The sequence below is a fragment of the Leuciscus leuciscus genome (assembly GCF_965113295.1).
Source record: "Leuciscus leuciscus genome assembly, chromosome: 11".
NCBI lineage: Eukaryota > Metazoa > Chordata > Actinopteri > Cypriniformes > Leuciscidae > Leuciscus > Leuciscus leuciscus.
Window position 1 is genome coordinate 31,783,987 of NC_138735.1, and position 23,687 is coordinate 31,807,673.

Below are 23,687 nucleotides of genomic sequence, written 5' to 3' on the forward strand. Positions count from 1 at the left end.
ACCGCATAGAAACACCCTTGCAACCAGACAGCAAAATGCTAAAACCCACATGTATTACCTTAGCAACTGCATAGTAACACCCTAGCAACCACAACAAAATGTGTTAAAACTCACCTATATAACCTTAGCAGCTGCATAGCAACACCCTAGCAACCACATGGCAACGTGCTAAAACCACCTATATTATCTTAGCAACTACATAGCAACACCCTAGCAAACCACATGGCAACGTGCTAAAAAAAAACGTTACTACTTTTTGTTGGAGTTTACACATGTATTTCAGGTTCTTCTCCTTCTTAGCTCTTTTCACTGCTGAATGAGCGTCTACTGTATTTGAGTATCTCCGCACCCGTGTGCCGGTGTGTCGCTGCGAGCGGCGCTCGTTTCTCGGCCTCTGCTGTGTGGCGGCGAGCGCGGCGCGGGTGATTATACGATGAAGCGAGACTCTGGCTGCCAAGAGCTGCAGAAACAAACACGCTTTAATTAAACTCCCATCAGCCACTGAGCACGGGGAATGTCCTCCTCGCCTGAAAGAAATTCCCCTGATTATTGTCTGACCCGCTCACGGCTCACTGTTAGGCAGAAGAGCAGCGCTCAGGAGCAGAGCTGCACCACACTAAACTCTTACCTGTCAATCATCATGGCTAATATTCTCTCATGTTTATGCAGATTTGTGTTTGCATATCAATACTAGATAATTAATACCATTTTTAGGTCTCAAGTGTCCCTGACATTATTTTAAAGGGATCGTTTTTAAACATATATAAAATAAAATTATGAAACATTATTATGCCGTATATTATACCATATAATCATATAATAATCATACATTTTAAGCCAGTAAGATTTTTAAAAAATTATAATAATAATCATACTTTTATACAACAAGGAAGCATTAAATTGACTGGAGTAATGATGCTGAAAATTCAGCTTTGATCACAGGAATAAATTACATTCTCCTATAATATTCACATAGAAAACAGCTGATTTACATTCAAATAATATTTCACATTTTTTACCGTATTTTTTGTCAAATAAATGGTGAGCGGAAGAGATTTTAAACACATTAAATCGTACAGACCCCAAACTTTTTGATTGATAGTGTATATTATATATAAATGAAATAAATACTCTTCATGGCATCATGCATTTTTTTAACCATTTTAGAATTTAAAGTTTTTCCTGCGATCCAGCATAAATATTAGATCAAGGTTTGTGATCACTCATTAGGCGTCATTGATGTGTAAATGTAGACGATCATGTTTTGATGTTTGACTGTCTGACATCAGACAGTTCGTGTTTTGAAGTTTAGTCTCAAAAGAATTTACATTTTTATCTCGCTGCATTAAATTTAATATTTTGATAACACTTTACAATAAAGTCTCATTAGTTAACTTCAGTTAATGCATTAACTAACAATGAGAAATAACTTATTTTCAGCATTAATTTACACTTTTTTAATGTTGGTGAATAAAAATGTTAATGTCAGTACTTAATAATAACAGAAGCAAATTTTTATCTTCATAATATTACTAAATGTTGAGATTAATATTAACTAAGATTAATACATGCCGTAGAAGTATTGTTCATTGTTAGTTCATTTTAACTAATGTTAACAAATGAAACCTTATTGGAAAGTGTTTTTGAACAATAAAACAGAAGATGAAAAAAGACTATAAATAACAAACAAGAGAGAAAAAAGTGGAAAAAATGACATGCTACAGATTACTCAATGTAATCTACAGTTTACACGTTCAGAAATACAGAAATTAATACCTAAAATATAAAATGCATGTCTTAAATGAATTCTAATATATAGCAGGTATATCTACATTTTAAATGCATAAAAAAAAAAAATAATAAAAAAAAAAAATATATATATATTTATTTTTGTAGTTGTTTTAATCTAAGCACCAGCATCTCTTCCACACACTGTTCTCTTCGATATTTCCAGACCTGAGGGAGTTTCTCAGTTAGTCTTTTATCAGACAGGAACGCTGCGTGTCGATTTGTACCGAAGGTGTTTTGACATTTGCTGTTGCCGCAGGGCGATGGCGTGATGTGAACGCGCTCTCATCCGCAGGTCAGCGGTGTTCTGACCAGGGTTTAACCAGAGTCACGCTGGACACGTCTGTCAATAGTTATTAATAATGCACATGCAGGCTCTGTAGTCAACACTAACATCTCAATGAGCCTGCAGACGCATGGGTGCGTTTCAGTGCATGAAAACACCACATCAGAAGCTTGTTGATTGAGAAACACGGCGCCGGCGCCGGCTCAGGATATGAGATGCATGGAGAGCGCATTTGCATTATTGATCAATAAATAACCATGTGATTCATTCTGTGTGCGTCCGTGTGATTCTCTCTGTCCTGAATATATATGTGCTTTTGCAATGTATCCCTGTGAGAAGGCACTGATGATGATGATGATGATGATGAAGATGGCCACACCCCCTCACAGTTTACTCTGACTCATATGGATGGAGATCTCATTAAATTAGCATATCTCACTAAAATTTTGATTAATCGCATACAAAATAAAAGTTTGTGTTTACTAATATGTGTATGTGTGTACTGTGTATAATTATTTTGTATATTTAAATACACACACGCATGTATATATTTAAGAAAAATGTATTATTTATATATGACATATTTATATTTTATATAAATATAGACAATATATACATGCAAATATAAAATATATATATACATATATATGTATGTGTAAACACAAACTTTTATTTTGGATGTGATTAATGAGGATATTGATGCTCTGAGGCTGGAATTATTCATTCTGTTGAATATCTGTATTGTATAAAAACAATATTTATTTAACATTTATTCTTAAAAAAAAAAAAAAAAATGTGTAAGTGTTTCATATAAAAGCTGAATGTAATTTTTAATGATCCGGATGTTAATTATAAATCCAAATGGAAGGAATTCACATTTAAATGATGTATTTTTAGTTGCATTTATATTTATTTTTATAAGTAAGATTTACATTTATTTTTGCTTGTAATATTCATTTCTTTCTTTATTGCTTTCAGGGTGTCCACGCATACTTAAAAGTTTTTAAATGCCTTAATGTAAAAATAAAGCTGTAATTCACATTAAAATGTTTTTAATCCACTTTTCAAAGGTGTTCAAAATTAAGATTTAGAAATTGTCTCTTGCTTTTTGAAAATTTTAAACCGGTCTAATGCATAAAAGTGAATTAAAACAAAACTATACAGTATTACTGTTATTTGTATCGCCAAATAAAAATGTATTATTATTATTATTATGGTAATGATGTGCAGGTTTTAAAATTTTATGTAAATATACCCTGGGTTTCTTTCTTTCTTTCTAATGACTGGTGTTATATTCATGTGTAGGAGTAACACAATAGGTGTGTGTGTGTGTGTGTGTGTGTGTGTGTGTGTGTGTGTGTGTGTGTGTGTGTGTGTGTGTGTGTGTGTGTGTGTGTGTCTTCAGCAGCACCTGTAGATCTGAGCGTGTGTGTGTTTCTGCGCATTTCTCCTCATGCACACACACACACACACACACACGCTCTTAGGAACGAGTCTCATGAATATTTAATGAATGCAAATGAGGCTGATCTTAATCATTCCGTCAGTCTTTTTATGCGGAGGGAATGCTGGGAAAAAGCCAAACCAGAGACTCCTCCAGTAAATACCTGCAGTGTTGTATTGCTTATGCTTATGAAGAATCACACCGAGATTCACTGCATGTGGTGTTTTATATATTTATGTTTATTATCTCCATCACTTTCTGTCTGATTATCAGGCTCATGTTCTCTATAAAGATGCAGTTTGCTGATCTCAGATCTGTTCCTCATGGTACTCAAATTTTACAGGTGCAATAATTTTACGTTTTGGATCTGCAGTGATTTTCCTTTTTATGTGCCATTTTATTGCATAACATTTGTTTATATGCTTTATGCCGGCTGAATTATGCTTTTAATTAGCATAACATAATGTTTTATGTCTCATTCAGCCTGTGATGGCAGTGTTAACATGACTGATGTCTGGCATGCTTCACTCACACACACACACACACACACACACACACACACACACACACACACACACACACACACACAGCTCTTCTGTTATGATCTGTCTGTTAATCTAGTTAGTTGTCACATAGATTATGATGATGATATATAACTATAAATCCCTCTCTCTCTCTCCTGTAGTTCAGGGCACTCGAGTGCTGGCCACAGGAGGAGCGTCAGCTAACAAGGACATTTTACAGGTATTATTTTAGGATCAACACTGATCACATGAATATGAGTGTGTAGTTATAGCATATATTATGATGCATCTGATCATTATGTCAGGACTTGTAATGTTGGTTCATATCTGAACTCCACAGGTTCTGTCTGATGTGTTCAACGCTCCGGTTTACACCATCGACGTGCCGAACTCTTCCTGTCTGGGCGGCGCTTACAGAGCTCTGCACGGTAAACACTGATCATGCTTATAGTTCTCTTATAACACAGATCATTCTGGTCCTGTCGTCTGATTGGTCAATACACAACTATTAACCTTAGTGTACATGTCATCACTAGATCTACTAGTTGAAGGGAGATTTGCCATATTTACATTTTATAAGATAATGCCATTTCAAATGTCTCATTTTTATGTATTTTGATTAATATATGAATACATAAATTAATTAATTATATTAATATACATTAAGTCATTATCATTAAATGTAACTAACATTTACATTTTTTTAATTGACATTCAAGATTTTTTATTTATTTAACATTTTGATTTAAAGTTAGATGTAATATTTACATTTGGACAAAAATAGATGTAAGATTTATATGTAATAGTTTATTTTTAATTATTTTATGTTATTTTATTTTATATCCGCTAGTTGAAGGATGATGTACCAGATTCACATTTTATAAGATAATGCTGTATTTTAATGTATTTTAATGTATAAACTATACTATTAATGTATTAAATGTAAACGTAATTAAAATTTTCATTTAAATGTTAAATATAAATCCATATGAGATTTCACTAATTTGCATTTGCTTAAATATTTTTTGTATATAATAGTAATAGATTTAGGATTTATATTTATAGGTAATAGTTTTTTTTCTTTTATTATTTTTGAATTATTTTTTATTTTTCATATCATTCTTTTTTTTTTAATAAGTACTAATGCATGAAAAATACTTTATAATATACAGTATATGCATACTATAATAATATAATATACATACTATAAAATGTGATAAATTATATAATATGTAATATATATGATAAATGAGACATTTGAATGTTTTATTAAATATGTATTTAGGTAAATCTGACCAATATGTTATATTTGGCACCCCAGACTGAAGGAACAGAGCGATGCTTCACTAACTGAGCAGAGCATCTGAATAACTGTGTGTCCTTCAGTTGAGCCTCCACCGTCTCCGTCTCTTTGACGTCCAGCATCGATCTGATCGTACAGAGGAAGCTCGTTTTACTCCACTAATGATGTCTTTTGCTTTTGAGTGTGTGAGGGCCGAAACTCAGACAGACGCTTCGGTCTGATCATGTTAATATGATGTGATGGAGAGCGTCGTTTAAAAGCCAGTCGCTCTTCACTGCTTCATTACCAGAATCAAACACACACAGATGAGACTTTAATCTCTGTCTGAATGATGAAGACTTTCTGCTTCATACTAACAGTCATTAATGACCCTGGGTCATCGCTTTCTTTAATAGACGTTAGACTTTACATGGAGAGCGACTTCCTTCGTTGGATTCCTGTAAATGCATGATAGTGGATGTGTGTGAATGCTTGATAGTGGATGTGTGTGAATGCATGATAGTGGATGTGTGTGAATGCTTGATAGTGGATGTGTGTAAATGCATGATAGTGGATGTGTGTGAATGCTTGATAGTGGATGTGTGTGAATGCATGATAGTGGATGTGTGTGAATGCATGATAGTGGATGTGTGTGAATGCATGATAGTGGATGTGTGTGAATGCATGATAGTGGATGTGTGTGAATGCATGATAGTGGATGTGTGTGAATGCATGATAGTGGATGTGTGTGAATGCATGATAGTGGATGTGTGTGAATGCATGATAGTGGATGTGTGTGAATGCATGATAGTGGATGTGTGTGAATGCTTGATAGTGGATGTGTGTGAATGCTTGATAGTGGATGTGTGTGAATGCTTGATAGTGGATGTGTGTGAATGCATGATAGTGGATGTGTGTGAATGCATGATAGTGGATGTGTGTGAATGCATGATAGTGGATGTGTGTGAATGCTTGATAGTGGATGTGTGTGAATGCATGATAGTGGATGTGTGTGAATGCATGATAGTGGATGTGTGTGAATGCTTGATAGTGGATGTGTGTGTGAATGCATGATAGTGGATGTGTGTGAATGCATGATAGTGGATGTGTGTGAATGCATGATAGTGGATGTGTGTGAATGCTTGATAGTGGATGTGTGTGAATGCTTGATAGTGGATGTGTGTGAATGCTTGATAGTGGATGTGTGTGAATGCATGATAGTGGATGTGTGTGAATGCATGATAGTGGATGTGTGTGAATGCATGATAGTGGATGTGTGTGAATGCATGATAGTGGATGTGTGTGAATGCTTGATAGTGGATGTGTGTGTGAATGCATGATAGTGGATGTGTGTGAATGCATGATAGTGGATGTGTGTGAATGCTTGATAGTGGATGTGTGTGAATGCTTGATAGTGGATGTGTGTGAATGCTTGATAGTGGATGTGTGTGAATGCATGATAGTGGATGTGTGTGAATGCATGATAGTGGATGTGTGTGAATGCATGATAGTGGATGTGTGTGAATGCATGATAGTGGATGTGTGTGAATGCTTGATAGTGGATGTGTGTGTGAATGCATGATAGTGGATGTGTGTGAATGCTTGATAGTGGATGTGTGTGTGAATGCATGATAGTGGATGTGTGTGAATGCATGATAGTGGATGTGTGTGAATGCTTGATAGTGGATGTGTGTGAATGCTTGATAGTGGATGTGTGTGAATGCTTGATAGTGGATGTGTGTGAATGCATGATAGTGGATGTGTGTGAATGCATGATAGTGGATGTGTGTGAATGCATGATAGTGGATGTGTGTGAATGCATGATAGTGGATGTGTGTGAATGCATGATAGTGGATGTGTGTGAATGCTTGATAGTGGATGTGTGTGAATGCTTGATAGTGGATGTGTGTGAATGCTTGATAGTGGATGTGTGTGAATGCATGATAGTGGATGTGTGTGAATGCATGATAGTGGATGTGTGTGAATGCTTGATAGTGGATGTGTGTGAATGCATGATAGTGGATGTGTGTGAATGCTTGATAGTGGATGTGTGTGAATGCTTGATAGTGGATGTGTGTGAATGCATGATAGTGGATGTGTGTGAATGCTTGATAGTGGATGTGTGTGAATGCATGCTTTTTTTATTCAATCTTTACAGAAGTAAAACGTGTTGCGAACTGTCAGAAAAGGTCTGATCAGATCTGAAGTGCTGTTGCTTTTCCTCTCAGACAAACGTTTGCCTGCACTGTGAAACATAAGAGTCTTTTTATCAGGATAAGCGAGATTGAGTTCATGACGGATGTGGTCTGAATCAGTTTCCAAAACTCTGTTAGATTATGATCCATTAGACGGATTAATCATGCGTTCAATCATGCGTTCTTGTGGTGAGTCAGTAAAGAAACGAAGCCTCGAGCGTTGAACCCGATGATCTGTCGTAACTGAAGGCCTTTAGTTAGCGCTGGTCTTCTGACTCCAGTCAACGCTCGCTCACGTCAACACAAGTCCATTTTCATTCCGTCTGCCGCTGGATTTAATCGCCTGTCATGATTTATTGTGTTTGCTGCTGGCTGTTAGAGTCTCTGCAGTGAGAACAGTGTTTCTGCTGCGTTTGCTGGATCTGAACATGCTGGAGAATAAACCAGCGAGCCGAGTGTGTAACACCTGCAGAGAGACATTAGCATTGCCATTAGTATGATTGGCATAATATTAATATGATTAATACACAACCTGCATGCTGTAATCCTTACAAATGAGCCAGTCGCGTGAGCTATTTATATATATTTATTTGCCTTTATCAATTTGCCTTTATTTATTTTATTTTGTATATAAATATATAAAATACCATACCATACCACCTTTATACCATTTATGTTTAAATGCATTTCCATTTATTTGGTTAAATGCATTGAAAATGTATTCGTTCAAATGCATTAAAATTTTATTTATTTAAATTCATATACGTTTTTTGGTTAAATGCATTGAAAATGTAATTGGTTTTAAATGCATTTATATTTAATTTGTTTGAATGCATTTAAGTTTGTTTGGATAAATGCATTTTTTTTTTCGTATTATAATAATGAAATTCAAATAATTTTATTATAATAATTTTATTTATTTAATTTTATTACAATTACATAATTTCAATCCATTTTATTTTAATTATGTAATTTAATATAATATTTAAAATAATATAATCAAAAAAATAAAAAGTTTCAAAGTGCATAATATTATGTTATATTGTTGTATTCACATGATTGTGTGTTTGAAGCTTAATCACTTTTTTTCAAGTCTTGTCTGTCAAGATAAAGTATATGAAACTCAGATGTAATCTGGTGTGTATTGATCATGGAGTGTACCGTACGTACAGCGTCTCAGATGATGACGCAACGACTGCGAGCCGAAAGAGAAACTGTGTTAGTTGCTGTAAATCCTCATTAGTCTTTCACACGAGATGAAGCAACTTCTGAGAAACCATTACACACTGTGGCATCTGTTAACACACTGACCGCCTGTCGTGTGTGTGTGTGTGTGTGTGTGTGTGTGTGAGTTCAGGCCTATTATGCCGATAGATCCGTCCACTCCTACGAAAGGTCAGTGATGCGATGCTTTGTAAGATGTGCTGGTCCTTATTTTGAGTCTGTTTGCTTTTGTCTATGATTTCATAAGCAACTCTTGCATCTTATATCACATGACATCATATGGACGGCCGTCTCCTGGATACGGTTCATCGCATCCTCTCATAAGCAAATCACTCGGCTCAATATTCCTTTCAAATGAAGTCGCGGTATCAGGCCTTCATGGCTCCTCTCATTATTCTGCTCTTCTCAGTGCCATAATGCCTGTGATTCACTGGAGTTTGAGCATTGTGTCGTGAAGACGTCAGATGAATATCACTGTGTGTCTGAAACTTGTTGATCATGATCACACCCAACAAAATGAAATAAAAAATACTGTGTGACAGACCTTTTCATGTTTGATTTGGACAACATGTCATGAAACCACAGATTTTAACCGTCACACATTTTTGATTTCAGATATAAAGTGCTTTTTCTTTTATATCAATCAAGTTTCCGGCTAAAAAGTAGCGGCTATTAATTATATGAAACGACTGGAAAATTATAGATTTCTCCAGGCAACATGAAATCTTGAGAACGTGCTTTTGTGATATCTACTAATGAACTGGTAATAGAAGTGAAATATAGATTGCAAACTTCATGAACACTTCTTTGTATGAATTTAGAGGGTGAATTTAGATGGGGATTATTGTTAAAAGCTCTGTAAAAGTTGTATGCCTTTTTTTTTCTTTTTTTTCTTCTGATTGCTCTATTTCATAAAATGAAATTTGGATCATGATTTATGGTTAAAATCTATAAAATAAGGATTAAAAAAACATCATAAATGTTTTATTTATTTATTTAAATTATTGTATTAGTCTGATCTGTTCTATTCCTTAAAATTAAAATTAGATTGTGATTTATAGTTATTAAAAGCAAAGTTTATTTATTTAGTTTGTTAGTTTTTTCTGAGTTGCTCTATTCGTTATTGTGATTTATAGTTAAAATCTCTAAAAAGGACAAAAAGCAAAGTTTATTTATTAGTTAGTTTTTTCTGAGTTGCTCTATTCGTTATTGTGATTTATAGTTAAAATCTCTAAAATAAGGATAAAAAAAGCACAATAAAAGTTGTATATATTTAGTTAGTTTTTGTCTGAGCTGCTCTATTCCATAAAATGAATGAAATTTGGATTGTAATTTATACTATTGCATTAAACTCTTTATGAAACACACAAACCCAATATTTTGAATATGTAGAGTGATGGTGTGTGTTCAGTGATGGTGTGTGTTCAGTGACGGTGTGTGTTCAGTGATGGTGTGTGTTCAGTGATGGTGTGTGTTCAGTAATGGAGTGTGTTAAGTGATGGTGTGTGTTCAGTAATGGAGTGTGTTCAGTGATGGTGACTGTGTTCCTCAGGCCTGATGGCAGAAACAGGACAATCGTTCTCCGAGACGACCCGGAGCGCTCCGGATCCACAGCTGGCCGTGAGACCCGAACCAGGAGCTCTCGAGGTACAAACACACACACACACACACACTTCACAGTATTTCCCTTCAGGAGTATTCACACTGTGCTGTTGCATTACAGCAGCATTTTTATCGCTTTCAGAATCTTTCGATTCTGTGATGTCATTTGTGAACTGATCCAAATATAAAGCAGTGAAAGATGTGGACGTCTCGCAAACAAAAACACAATTTAAAATTAGGTTAAATTACCTAAATTACCTACCTTAGGTTTTTAACATATATTAGCTGGAATATTTGCAGCTTTCGATCACTGCATGTCTGCTTTTTACAGCTAAATAGTGTTTATAAATGAATAACTGATAGATTCATAAACATTTTTGCTATTAAAAAAATGGCTTATCATGATTTATTTATGATTCATGGTTCTTTCTAACTGAATAATATAATAAAAAAAGTCTCAAAAGTCTAAATCTCACACTGATGATGTTATTGCACATGTTCAAGGTCAATAAATCGCTTAGTTTTTCTGTGATGTATTGTAATATTTGAAAGTCTGCAAATCACTTCTTTTCAAATGTTAATTTCAAAGAATCAATTTAAAAATGATTCAATGATTCCTTTATTTTACTGACATTCCTACATTATTTTATTTTTTTATGTAGGAACACATTGCTGTTTATTACATATCGATTTAGTTGCATTAACAAGGGCGTTTATTGTGATTCATGTTCTAATCCAGTTTGTTGCAGCTGTGATTCAGCTCATGATACATAGTTATCAGAACCAAACTATAATTTGCCATTAAACAATACTAAAATTAATTTAGTCGTTGACCCGAGATCGGGACCCTGAGCGATTCAGTTCACGTATTGATTCATCGACTCAGAGGAATAATTCATTCATGAATCGGACATAATGGATTGACGTTGTTGTAAATTCCACTCATTTAAATATCCATATTATTCCCTATTCAAAGTCTTGATGTTTTCAGGCTCTACTAGAGCAGGTTTTCCTGCTTGAATGTTGATTATTCAATTATAAATTATATTTATTATTATAAGTGTATAAGTTATTATTCTTACTATTATTATTCTTATTATTATTATGTATTTTTTTCTGTTGTCACACTATTTGCTTGAAATAAATAAATAAATAAATAAAAATAAATAAATAAATGTTGATTATTCTCCTCATATTCTCCATTGTTGCGGCTCCTCTCTTCCCAGTCTGTCAGTAACGCTCTGTTTACTTCCTGTCTCTATGAAGCCCCTCCTTCTGAAAAGCACACTGTGCTCTGATTGGTCGGCTGGAGCAGTGTGTTGTGATTGGTCGAGCGCTTCGATTGTGTTTGGGAAAGCCCCGCCCCTTACCATAACCGCCAGTTTAACACACTATTAACTAACTCAACCAGGCCCCGCCCCTTTATTCTGCGTATTAATTATTATAATGAGGAATATTGTGGCGTGTTCATTCCCGGAAGAAACTCAAGACTACAATGGAGGCGTTTCAGGAGTTCAGAAACACTGACACTGATATAGAGAAGAACTTCTTCATGCTTAAACAGGAACCTCTTTAAATCCACATATATAATGTAGTAACAGTGTCTCTTTATTGTTGAGTCCTGACAAGAACTATCTGCTGTTATTAGTGAAACTGGAGTCACTGTGACCTCTTCACGCTGCGTGTCTCCTGTGTTTTTACCCGCTGAACTCTGCGTTATGAGTCACTGCGTCTTCATTAAACGCTTCTTCTCGTTTAGAGAGACGGGTTGTGTAGGAAATGACATGCTCTCCTCTCTGCTCGTTCTGCAGGGTCAGTCCGGGACGAGCCGAACTGACATTAGATAAGGACTCTTTCATTGAGCGCTGGATCTTATAAAGCTTTACAAACACTATTAGACTTCATGAACCCGCAGGAGGAAAATAATAAAGCACTCATACTTAACAGAAAATATAAGACTGATGCATCGATGTCGTGTTAACATGATCCTGAACAACAGAAGTCAAGAGAATTGAAGTTCACCCTAATATCATTTATAACGCTTTATATATATATATATATATATGTGTGTGTGTGTGTGTGTGTGTGTGTGTGTGTGTGTGTGTGTGTGTGTGTGTGTGTGTGTGTGTGTGTGTGTGTGTTTCCTCATTTCTGTATATTATGCTAACCCATATGTGGATTCAGATGTTGTTGTGCAAATTGCCTAATTTCTCAAAATTCAACATCACGCATATGCACACTATCGGTTATTTCTTTATATTTATTTTTGCAGAAACTGTTTGTTTATTTAATTATTTAATCATTCATTTATTGCATTTAAATTTATTTCTTGAATGCATTTGAATTTATTAAAGTAATTTGTTGAAATGTATTTAAATTCACTTGTTTAAATGCATTTAAGTTTAATTATTGCATTTAAATGTATTTATTTAATTTAATTTAAAATGTAATTTGTTGAAATGCATTTAAATGTATTTAAATTATTTATTTATTTATATATTTATTGCGTTTTAATGTATTTATTAAATGCATTTAAACGTATGCATTTATTTTAAAATGCTTGTTATAATTATATTTAAATAATTTTATTATAATTATATTATTCAAGTAATTTTATTATAAGTATATTATTTAAATAATTATGTTTTATTAGTTATTCTATTTAATAATAGAGGAAGGGGAGGACGTTTTGAGTTCTGGAAGTTAGAATATGTTGCAAAGTACAGTGAACTTTTTAATGGAAATTTCCATACATTTCACTTTGTTTCTGGATATTAATATGTCAAAGTACAAGTATGATTTGTTTTTATGAACCAATTATATTATATTTTGTTTTTTGGTGGTCCAGTGTACTTGTCAGAAGCGTTTTAACCACCTTCCCGATTACAGCTAAGATTGACAGCTCTATTTAGCAAAAGGCAAATTGAACAAAAATTTCCCATCATGCTCTGTGAATGAGGTGACAGGCTTAAAGCTCATTACTATGCATGAGTTTGGCTTTGACAGCTCAACAGGAAACATTACGATCAGTTTTTCTTTCTGAATGCTGTTGCTGAAGGTTGAATATGTGTATTAGAGATCAGACATTCTTTTGCAGAACACAAAAGGAGATGTTGAGCAGAATGTGAATAACATCATCTATATGTGAGCTGTGTGTTGTATTGCACGAGTAAAAGCACACTGAAACTGAAGCCGTTGTCCACTGAAAGCCTTGGACTTCAGAAGAGTAGCAGTAAAGAGAGAGAGAGTCGTGCTGTTCTGTTCTGGTGGAGCTCGACACAAATGAAATAAAGTCATATTAAGTGAGTAAGTGATGACAGAATTATCATTTCTAGATAAATTACTCTGTTAACGTCTTTGACATATTAATATCCAGAAACAAAGTGATTATGGAAATTTCCATATAAAGTTAATTGTACTATGCAACATATTCTAACTTCCAAAACTTTTTTAGTCACTATTGTGAAATGTATGGAAGCCCTTTTCCGCCACATGAAAAAAAAAAAACATGCTTTGGTAAATCATAATTATGACACAAAAATCACAATTATCATAAATATGTGATTAAAACTTGACATTATGGCATACTAAGACATGATTAGGACATAAAAAGTCAAAATTATGAATTTTCAACTTTTCTCATAATTGACTTATGTCTCATAGTTTACTTTTACATTAGTATGTCATTATGATTTACTTAATGTTATTTATGTTTAAATTTATGTTAATTTTGACTTTTTATCGCATAAATATAACTCATAATTTGGACTTATTGTAAATCATAATTATGAAATAAAAAGTCACAGTAAAAAAAAATAAAAAAAAATTAACTCAAAATAATGACATAAAAAGTAATAATAAAAAAAATAATGCCTTAATTTATCTTTTCTCTTTTTTTGACTTTTTTCTATTTACTTTTTATCATAAATTATGACTTAGTTTGTCATTATTTCTACTTTTATCTTAATTATGACTTAGTATGTCATAATTTTTACTTATATTAAGAGTTGAACTTATATTAAAAAGTTGAAAGTGTGTATAAAATGTAATAATTATGACATAAAAAGTAAAAAATGCCTTAATTTAACTTTTCTCATAATTTACTTTTAATCTCATAATTGACTTTGTCATAAATTGTCATAATTTTCACTTTTTATTGTAATTATGACTACGTATGTTCTATTTTTGATATTTGTCAAAAAATAGTCACTTTTTATCTCATAGTTATGACTTAATATGTCATAATTTTATGGGTCGTTTACACGACACCGTTTTCATCGAAAAACGGAAAACATTTGATGCATTTTGGCCGTTCACATGACAACTGCGTTTTGAAAACGGGTTTCAAAGGGCAAGTTTTTGAACATCATACTGATATCATAATCTACAAACATGCAAATGTGTGAAAACGGTGACGTCATGCACACGCGTGTGACGTGTTCAGTCAATAGGTGCGTAGTTTATTTACAAAGTGACATCGCCATCTACTGGCCTGATAGCAGAATACAGCGATTTCAGTCGTTTCCGTGGATCTGTGTGAACGGGGAGCGTTTTGTCTGAACACAAAGATTTTTAAAAACTTTACCCTTTCTAATCGTTGTCATGTAAACATACCCTTCATCTCATAATAATGAATTCACCAAAGCATATTTTCCCTGTGTGACTGAAACGGGCTTCCATGTAGCTCGAGGAACATGAATTACAGATATGCTTTTGATTATATTAGCGTGTGTCGTGCTCAGGGCTCGGGATTATTATAACCGTAATAACTCGCTCTGACCTGAAGCGCTTACATCAACTTCATATTCAAATCAAATGGGCCTTGATTATATCTCCAATATCGCTTATGTATCTCATTCCTTAAGAAGAGCTGGAGTTGTGTCTCTTTGTTTTCTGTTTTCTTCTTCACACTTCAGTAAATGCTACTAATGGTTGGATTACTTTTTTTAAGTCAACATGAAATGACATTGACAGCCAATTATTTTCCTAAGCCGAATATTTGCAGGAAAATAGGGCAGAATATGAAAGACTGGAAGTCTAAAAATACAGCAATGTTAACAAATACAATTTAGGATTTTATTAGTAAATGTTGAAATGAACTAAGTAAGATTAACACATAGCCTACTTTAGTTTTGCTCATGTTTAGTGCAGTTAATTAAAGTTAACCTCAGTGTAAAGTGTTACCCATTAACCAATAATTCATAAAAACTACTAAAGTGACATCAGCCAAAATGCAAATTTGTTTCAGAGATTTTGATGAAAGATTATGAGGAAACATCTTTTTTTTTTTATAATGTGAATGACGAATCATTTACAGAAAGACCAGGAACATGAATTAATTACAAGTTAATGTTGATTTCATGTTGACTTTAAAGGGGTGGTTGAGTATGATTTGACTTTTCTAACTTTAGTTAGTGTGTAATGTTGCTGTTTGATCATAAACAACATCTGCAAAGTTACGACGCTCAAAGTTCAAAGCAAAGGGAGAGATTTGCTTTTAAAGAAATTGCTTTTTAAGGACTACAACAAACGTCTGGTAGAGACTACACCACATTCCTCCCAGGTTAGTGACATCACCAACCCTACAATTTACATAAACCCCGCCCCCGGAACACGATTTATAGATTATCAAGACAGAATATGCTAATCAATGACTAGAAGATAGTTAATTCCACATAATCTACATAAATTCATCAACTAACCCTTCAGAAATGTCCTGTTGCTTCTACATGTTGTCACTTCTTCTTGAGTCTCTCCATCATTGTCCGACTCCGGTTTGAACATAAAAGGCTAAAAGTTTAGAAATGTTCAGTGCATGTGTGTGTGAGGTAAAAGGACACAAGCTGATGAAGCTCCGCCCCCTGTGCCGGGAGCAGCAGCTCATTTGCATTTAAAGGGACAGACACAAAACGGTGTGTTTTTGCTCACCCTCAAAAAGTGACAATTTTAACATGCTATATAACAATATCTGTGGGGTATTTTGAGCTAAAACTTCACACACACACTCTGGGGACATCAGAGACTTATTTTACATCTTGTGAAAAGGGCATTATACCACCCCTTTAATGACCTTTAGTGTCCTTTCATTGTGATATTTAACATTTTATTCTGGTGAATTATTGTAAAAATCTTGCAGTAACTTGCTTTTCTTTAAAAGCAGAAATTGCTGTTTTTTTATTATTATTATTTTTCTTCCCCACACGTCCTTTTGTTCAGTTCCTCGTGTTTTTAAGTGCATCTCTGATAGTTTGAGCTGTATCTCTTCAAACTCCGGTGGGATCGTGTCAGTTCTGATCGGTGGGAAACATCAGATCGGCAGAGAGGAATCAATCACGCGGATTACCGTTCAGTGTGTTTGAATGTGCACTTCTGTACGGAGACGTGTGTGTGTGTGTGTGTGTGTGTGTGTGTGTGTGTGTGTGTGTGTGTGTGTGTGTGTGTGTGTGTGTGTGTGTGTGTGTGTGTGTGTGTGTGTGTGTGTGTGTGTGTGTGTGTGTGTGTGTGTGTGTGTGTGTGTGTGTGTGTGTGTGTGTGTGTGAGACAGTAACCTGCCCTAAAGCAGCAGAAACAGAAGTCACTCTGCTTGCGAGGCTCATACAGGGAAATGATTGCTTTGCACAATAATGCGTTTAAAAAAGGAAACATGTGCCGTTACATTTACTTGTTTTTCAAAAAACTGCTTTTATTTTGTGATTATTTTGATTCCTCTCTGTGTAAAGCACTTTGAATTGCCATAGTGTATGAAATGTGCTGTATTCATAAACTAGCCTTGCCTTGTTAAACTGCGAGACATGACGGATGATTCCTGAGTCTGTCAACAGAATTGATTCACAAGATCAATTCTTAATTTGAATCAGTTTTTAGTCCTGATTATTAGATCATATGATGCTCATCACAATTAACGTTCAAAAGTTGTAATGCTTCTTCTTGCTCACTGATGCTGCATTTAATTAATAAAAAATACTGCCAATTTAAAAATATATATTTTTACACTTTAAAACAGCTGTTTTTACGTTTTTAAAAGAAATATTGTGAAATATTATGACAGTTTAAAATAAATGTTTTCTATTTTAATATATGTTAAAGTGTAATTTATTCCTGTGATCAAAGCTGAATTTTCAGCATCATTACTCCAGTCTTCAGTGTCACATGATCCTTCAGAACTCACTCTAATGTGATGATTTGATGCTCAAGAAACATTTAAGATTATTATCAGTGTTGAAAACCGTGTGGAAACTGATACATTTATTCGGGATTCATTGATGAATAGAAAGTTCAAAAGAACAGCATTGAATTAAAATAGAATATTTTGTAACATAATAAATGTCTCTACTGTCGCCTTTCTGAATAAAAGTATTAATTTAAAAAAAATCGTACTGACCCCAAAATGTTTTAGTCCCCGTGTATAAAATGCTGAAAGAAAACAAATACACATATATAAAGTGCTGTTGTTTATTAAGATTGTGTGTATTATAGAAGCGCTGATTCTGACCTTCAGAGTTTTTGCTGACTCAGTGATATTGTCTGCTCTTGACCTGTTCTCCTCCTCATCCTCAGTTGCGTCACACTTGTGTTAATGCTGTTGACATGTTACACACACTCCTGCCCGCACACAAAATCAATGGATCATGTCAAGGGCCGGAAAGCAATTTTCCGAGGGAGAAAACATGATGGAGACGGTCTAACAAACCCTTCCCTGAGCGCACGACACGACCAGTGCTCTTCTCCATCATCTGATGGAGTCATAAATCCTGATGATCATTTTATTTCCAGTAGTTGTACTTGTCCAGTATTGATTCAGACACACTTCAGTGGGATATAAAGTCAGCTGGACCCCTGTGTAGTGAAGAGTCTGCGGCGCCCTACATAGACAGCACTGCAGGCGTCACACATGTGAATGTGACAGAAGAGAAAAGCTGATTATAAATCAGTTTGTGTTTGATTTAATGCCCAAAAAGTGTTAATAATATATCAATAAATGAATTAAAAATAAATAAATAAAAATATAAAAAATAATAATAGAAAAATTAATTAAACATAAATACAATAATAATAATAATAATTAGTATCATTATAAAATAATTATAGTAATAATCATTAAGGTTAAATACAATAATAACTATAAAAAAATTATAAATAATTATGAATATGATCAATATACATATAATTATTAAAAATGATATGTATAATTATAAATGTTTTAATGGATTAAAGGATAATAATAATAAATAATCATTCAACTTAAATATAATAATTATGCTTATAATAAGAAAAAGAACAAGAATAATTCATATTCATTCAACTTAAATACAATGATAATTGTAAAACAAATAATAATAAAAAATAACCATAAAACATAATAATAATAAACAATCATTAAAATAACTATAATAATAATTATAATAATAAAAATAAAACATGCATATAATAATTGTTATTAATGCTATTATTATTATTAACCAATTTAATTATTTATTGATCATTGGTGTTTTTATCATATTGCTCAACGAGATATTAGCATATGGTTGTAATAAACTCCTCAAGGAAAACTGAAGATGCCGTATCAAATCCGATACAGAACAAAACCTGATTATATGTGTATGCTTTAGATATCACAGAAATATGAGCTGGATGTGGACGTCATCATCATAACCTCAGAGAGAGAGAGAGAAACACACATGCATTAATCTTTAGTGTTATTGAGAGGTCAGATGCTGAAGCTCTGGATGGTGTGTGTGTGTGTGTGTGTGTGTGTGTGTGTGTGTGTGTGTGTGTGTGTGACGTGTGTGTGACGTGTGTTTTCTGTGTTTGCAGGTTTATGCGCCGCTGCTGCTCAGATACACTGCGCTGGAAGATCAACTTCTGCTGTGAACTATATTAATACACCACATCTACAATACAGTTATACAACTATTCAAATATGATTTACTCAAATTATTTCATAGTTGCATAACAAATGAAGGATGCCAGACTATTAAAATAATAAATTGCAATGACAAATTTTTGTAGAAATGCATTAACACTTTAACTACCAATTAAAACATTTAACCGACTGTGTAAAATAAATGACTGTAACAACATTGAAACGTTCCACAACAACAGAGAAATCATGAGAACCGCTTTATTTCTGTAGCGCTTTATACAGTCCAGAGTTTCAGAGCCGCTTCACAGTCATAAACAGGACAATAACAGTTTCATAAGTGATGGATTTTGCAACACTACCTCAGTTTCAGACAATAGTGTCATTATTCTGCTCAACTCAGCTCAAACTTCATCAATTATGCAACGAGTTGAGTTCGGTTACCAGCAGCTCGACTACAGAAGACGTGATTTTCCATATTCCTTCATAAACGTGTGAATCATGTGATCACATGTTCATGAGCTTCTGTAAAGAGACTGGATGTCATAATGAAAGGCTGTTTGAGGATGTTCACGTGTGTTTGGCTGGATTTATCTCTGCGAGAACAAGGAACTCAAAGACCAGAAGATGTTATTACGGTGAACTTTGCACGTTAATGTCATTTTCTTCCAGTTTTGTGGTTATCTTGATCATGTGATCTGGTAGGAATAGCTTATCCTGGTTCAGTAGATCATAGAGTCTCATATTGAACACATTAAATATGAAATTGTGATAGCCTTTTATTCCCTATTGCTCTGTATATCCGAGTGAAACGCTTCTGGAACAAGAACAGATGTGGGCGGGGCTTAATTTTGTCCGTGAGGAATTGATTGGATGGTTGTGGTTTGCTATTGGTGGATCTCATGTAAGTGACAGGTTCTAGCCCCGCCCTCGTCATCAGAGAAGAGAAGAGATGAAGTTATTCTGATTCAAAATGATTAAAAATAATAATAATGATGTGCAATGCATTAATAAATCATTTAGGAAAAAACACTGCAAAATTCCAGTTTGATTTCATGGTGACTTTAATGTTGATTCGTGCTCCCTCTGGACTTTCGAAGCTCCGGATGATCACACTGTATGATGTCTGTGGATTTAACAAATGAAAAAGGTGTAACATTTATATTTCCACAATCAGTGAATCTTTTCCTTCAGAATGCGGAGTTGAGTGAGCGTGACAGAGTTTGTGGAGACTCGGATCTGCTGTGGTTTTGACACGTCTCGTACACTGGTGTATATTCATGTAAAACAACACGAGCTGCATCAACAAAGATGCTGAACTTCAAAGATGCAGAGCGATAGTGACGAATGCATCCGTGTGAAGATCTGATCAAACGCTTCCACACCGAGACACTCAACGACACACACACACACACACACACACACACACCGTCAGATGAACATGAGTCCTCAAATCAACAGCCATGTACTTCTGTTTCTGTCTTTCATCTGCATGTGTGCATTAAGAAGATCCTCAGCTCACTGCCAACGTTCTCTCACAGTTAGGAACAAACGTTCTTCCAGGAACATTAAATCTCTGGTCTTTATAATACTCTCAAAACCTTAGCACAAAAACACTATTTATTTATACATCAATCATGGAACTATTTAGTTGGATGTTCATTTAAAGTCCTCCTGTAGTCAATCATTTTAGCCCTTAAAACTCATCATTGATCACCAAAATGACATATTTAAAAGTTTTTTCCTTGAAAAGTCAAAAAATATCTTGAATGTAACCTGACACCCTTGCCTCATTTAGTATGCGCGGTTCTATGAATATGCAAATTCGCCCCGCCTCCACTCACTCAGCTCAGAGATCCACTGGTTGACGATCACACGTTGATCTGATTGGTTACAAGGTAGTTTGTGACGTCAGAAACACCAGCGATTTCAAAGCGTGTGTTTGAGACTGTCTTTGGTTCACTGCAGTTTTAAGGAGGAAATACTCAGCAATGCTGTCGACTTATGAACTTACACATGGTTTGTCTTAAAGCATATTAATAACACCACATAGACACATAAACATCATTAAAAGCTGGATTCTCACCACAGGGGGACTTTACATTTTTAAATGTTACTAGTTTCGGAATGTTCAGAACACATTCTAAAGTAACATTCCAACAGTGTTTGAAGAACGACGAAACGGAATGTTTGCGTAACCAAGAAGATGAACGTTCTTAGAGCATATTCTTCATATTTGAGTAAAGTACAGGTTTGAACAGCTCCCTGTCCTCCTGCAGTTGTGAAGATCATCGGTTGTGTGTGTAATGTCTGAGTGCAGGGACACAGATGGTCTGTTCTACAGGGGTCACACTGTCCCGCAGCGTTTAGGGTCACACAGATCTGAGGAAGGTTTGACCTTTATCACCCGGACTAATGCTGGAACACCGTCACTCAGACCTGTCCGGTTATATCCGTTTCACAGCAGCGTTACAGAAAATCATGATGTTAGTCTTTATAACATCTTCATATCTTCAGTTGCATTAGAGCTGGACGGTGATATAGTTACATTTTGCAATGATATAAAGAATCAAGCAGTTGAGATTTACTATATAGCATAAAAGTGTGTGTGGTTAAAGATGGAGTTACAGTCAAACCTACACTTATTCAGACACCTTCAACATTTCTCTCATTATCTCAGTTTATTCGCTATAGTTTAGAAAATGGTACTAAAATATGAGCAGAACTCAGTTGATATTTGACTGGTTTTGTCCGTCCTTCTGTTAGACTGTCTCACACATGAATTATGTTGAATATCTGTCAGCTGTTAAATTTAACTACACAATTAGATAATACCAGTTTAGCTCAACCAATCACCAAGCAATGCTTCATTGTGTTCAGTCTGTGTGTAAAAAGAGCATTAGCAATTAAAGACAAAACACTTCAGCAGAACATGATCAGCTCAAAGTGTCCCAATCATTTTTGGTCCCACATTTGTATAAATGTTACTGGTAGTCACTGTGTGAAGAATATTTGGGTATAATATGTCACAGTTTACTTTATTTAGCTCTCCTCACTTACATAAATGAACTATAGTGTCCTGCACACACTAGTAAAACAATATAAACAATTATATCTGGTGTCTGAATAATCTTTGGTTTGACTGTATATATCCATCTTCATATTCCATTTTGGTCTGATATAAAGGATCAGTGAGTGTGTGTGTGACGTGTTGGTGATTTTCTCTGTGTGTGTAAAGCTGTTATTCTGCTGATGCTGACGTGTGGAGATCTGATTGAGTTATTGATGCTGTTCTGCGTGTCCGAGTGGATCTGTGAATAAAGAGCTTCACGCTGGGCTGTGATGTGTGTACGAGCGAGGATCTGTGTTTATGATTTCAGACTGAAGTCAACAGTGAAGACATGAGATTAACATGATAATGAACAGAAGCAGCTGCATGTTAATGAGCTTCAGAAACACATGCAGGGAAAGTACAGACATACAGCGAGTTCACCACTGAAGCAGTGGTATTTTCATTTCATTATTTTCAATTATCTTTAGATTTCTTGTTAAATTTTGTTAAAACTTACATTTTTTTAGGTTTCATTTATTTTATTTTATTTTATTTTAGTATCAGTTTTAGTTTTATTTATTTCCAGACGAGTTTTAGGTAACGATAATAACCCTGCATAGAATTAAATGAAAACGTAGTAGAAACACTGATATAGCATTTTCTTGTAAAACACACTGCAATAATCTTAGTTTTATCTTGAAGACACTTCTCATGGTTTTGGTTTTGGCAAAGGTCCAACATTTGCTTCACAACAAGACATTTATGCAGATTTTGTCTATTTCTCAACTATTTTTAGCAGTATTAACCAGCATGTAAATTCATGCTAGTCTTTATAACTCTGCACATTTTTTTTTGATTTTCCAGTAAAAATATCGAAACATTCTTAAGTAAACATACATTTAAAGCAAATATACACATATATACAGTATATACAAAAAAATGAAGTGAGTTTAAATTTAAAGCTGCAGTCCGTAACTTTTTTTGGGTTAAATGTACTTAAAAAGTACATAACACGTTCAAAACTCTCTGCTTGCCGTAGCTCGATTCAACACGGTAAGCTTGTAATAATGTTTTTAACTCCAGTGGTCCTGGTGGATTTCTGCTGGAAGTTCGAGCATGTCTTTGTGTCATTACGTCACATCTGTCCACATAAAGAAGAGTCTCGGCTAGTCGGCGATGGGTGTGAGGATGCTGGAGGAGGAGATTTATAGCCTTTTCTCACAGCACTTGATATAATTAAACATCAATTTGATGGCGGATCCAGAGAGGTTTAAACGACTATCACCAACTAGAGACTCACCCGCTGTAAAATGCGAAAGACTTCGGAGTGGCTGCAACCGGCCCGTGCGAAAACAAGGATAATATCGGAAGGGCATTAAATGTCACGCAATGCTGGTGTTGTTAACATTAACAATTTGAGAACAAAGTAT

General features: G+C 34.5%; 1 protein-coding gene across 2 annotated transcripts in view; it reads left to right on the plus strand.

The window, feature by feature from the left end:
• xylb (xylulokinase homolog (H. influenzae)) overlaps positions 1-19,776 on the plus strand; it is a 33,866-nt gene extending 14,090 nt beyond the window's left edge. For both annotated transcript variants that reach the window (XM_082183479.1, XM_082183480.1), the window contains 4 exons: positions 4,204-4,262; positions 4,383-4,470; positions 10,296-10,390; positions 19,160-19,776. In XM_082183479.1, coding sequence (XP_082039605.1) covers positions 4,204-4,262; positions 4,383-4,470; positions 10,296-10,390; positions 19,160-19,216 — 299 coding nt within the window. In that variant the 3' untranslated portion in view covers positions 19,217-19,776. The remainder of the gene's footprint in view (positions 1-4,203; positions 4,263-4,382; positions 4,471-10,295; positions 10,391-19,159) is intronic.
• Positions 19,777-23,687: the final 3,911 nt, after the last annotated feature.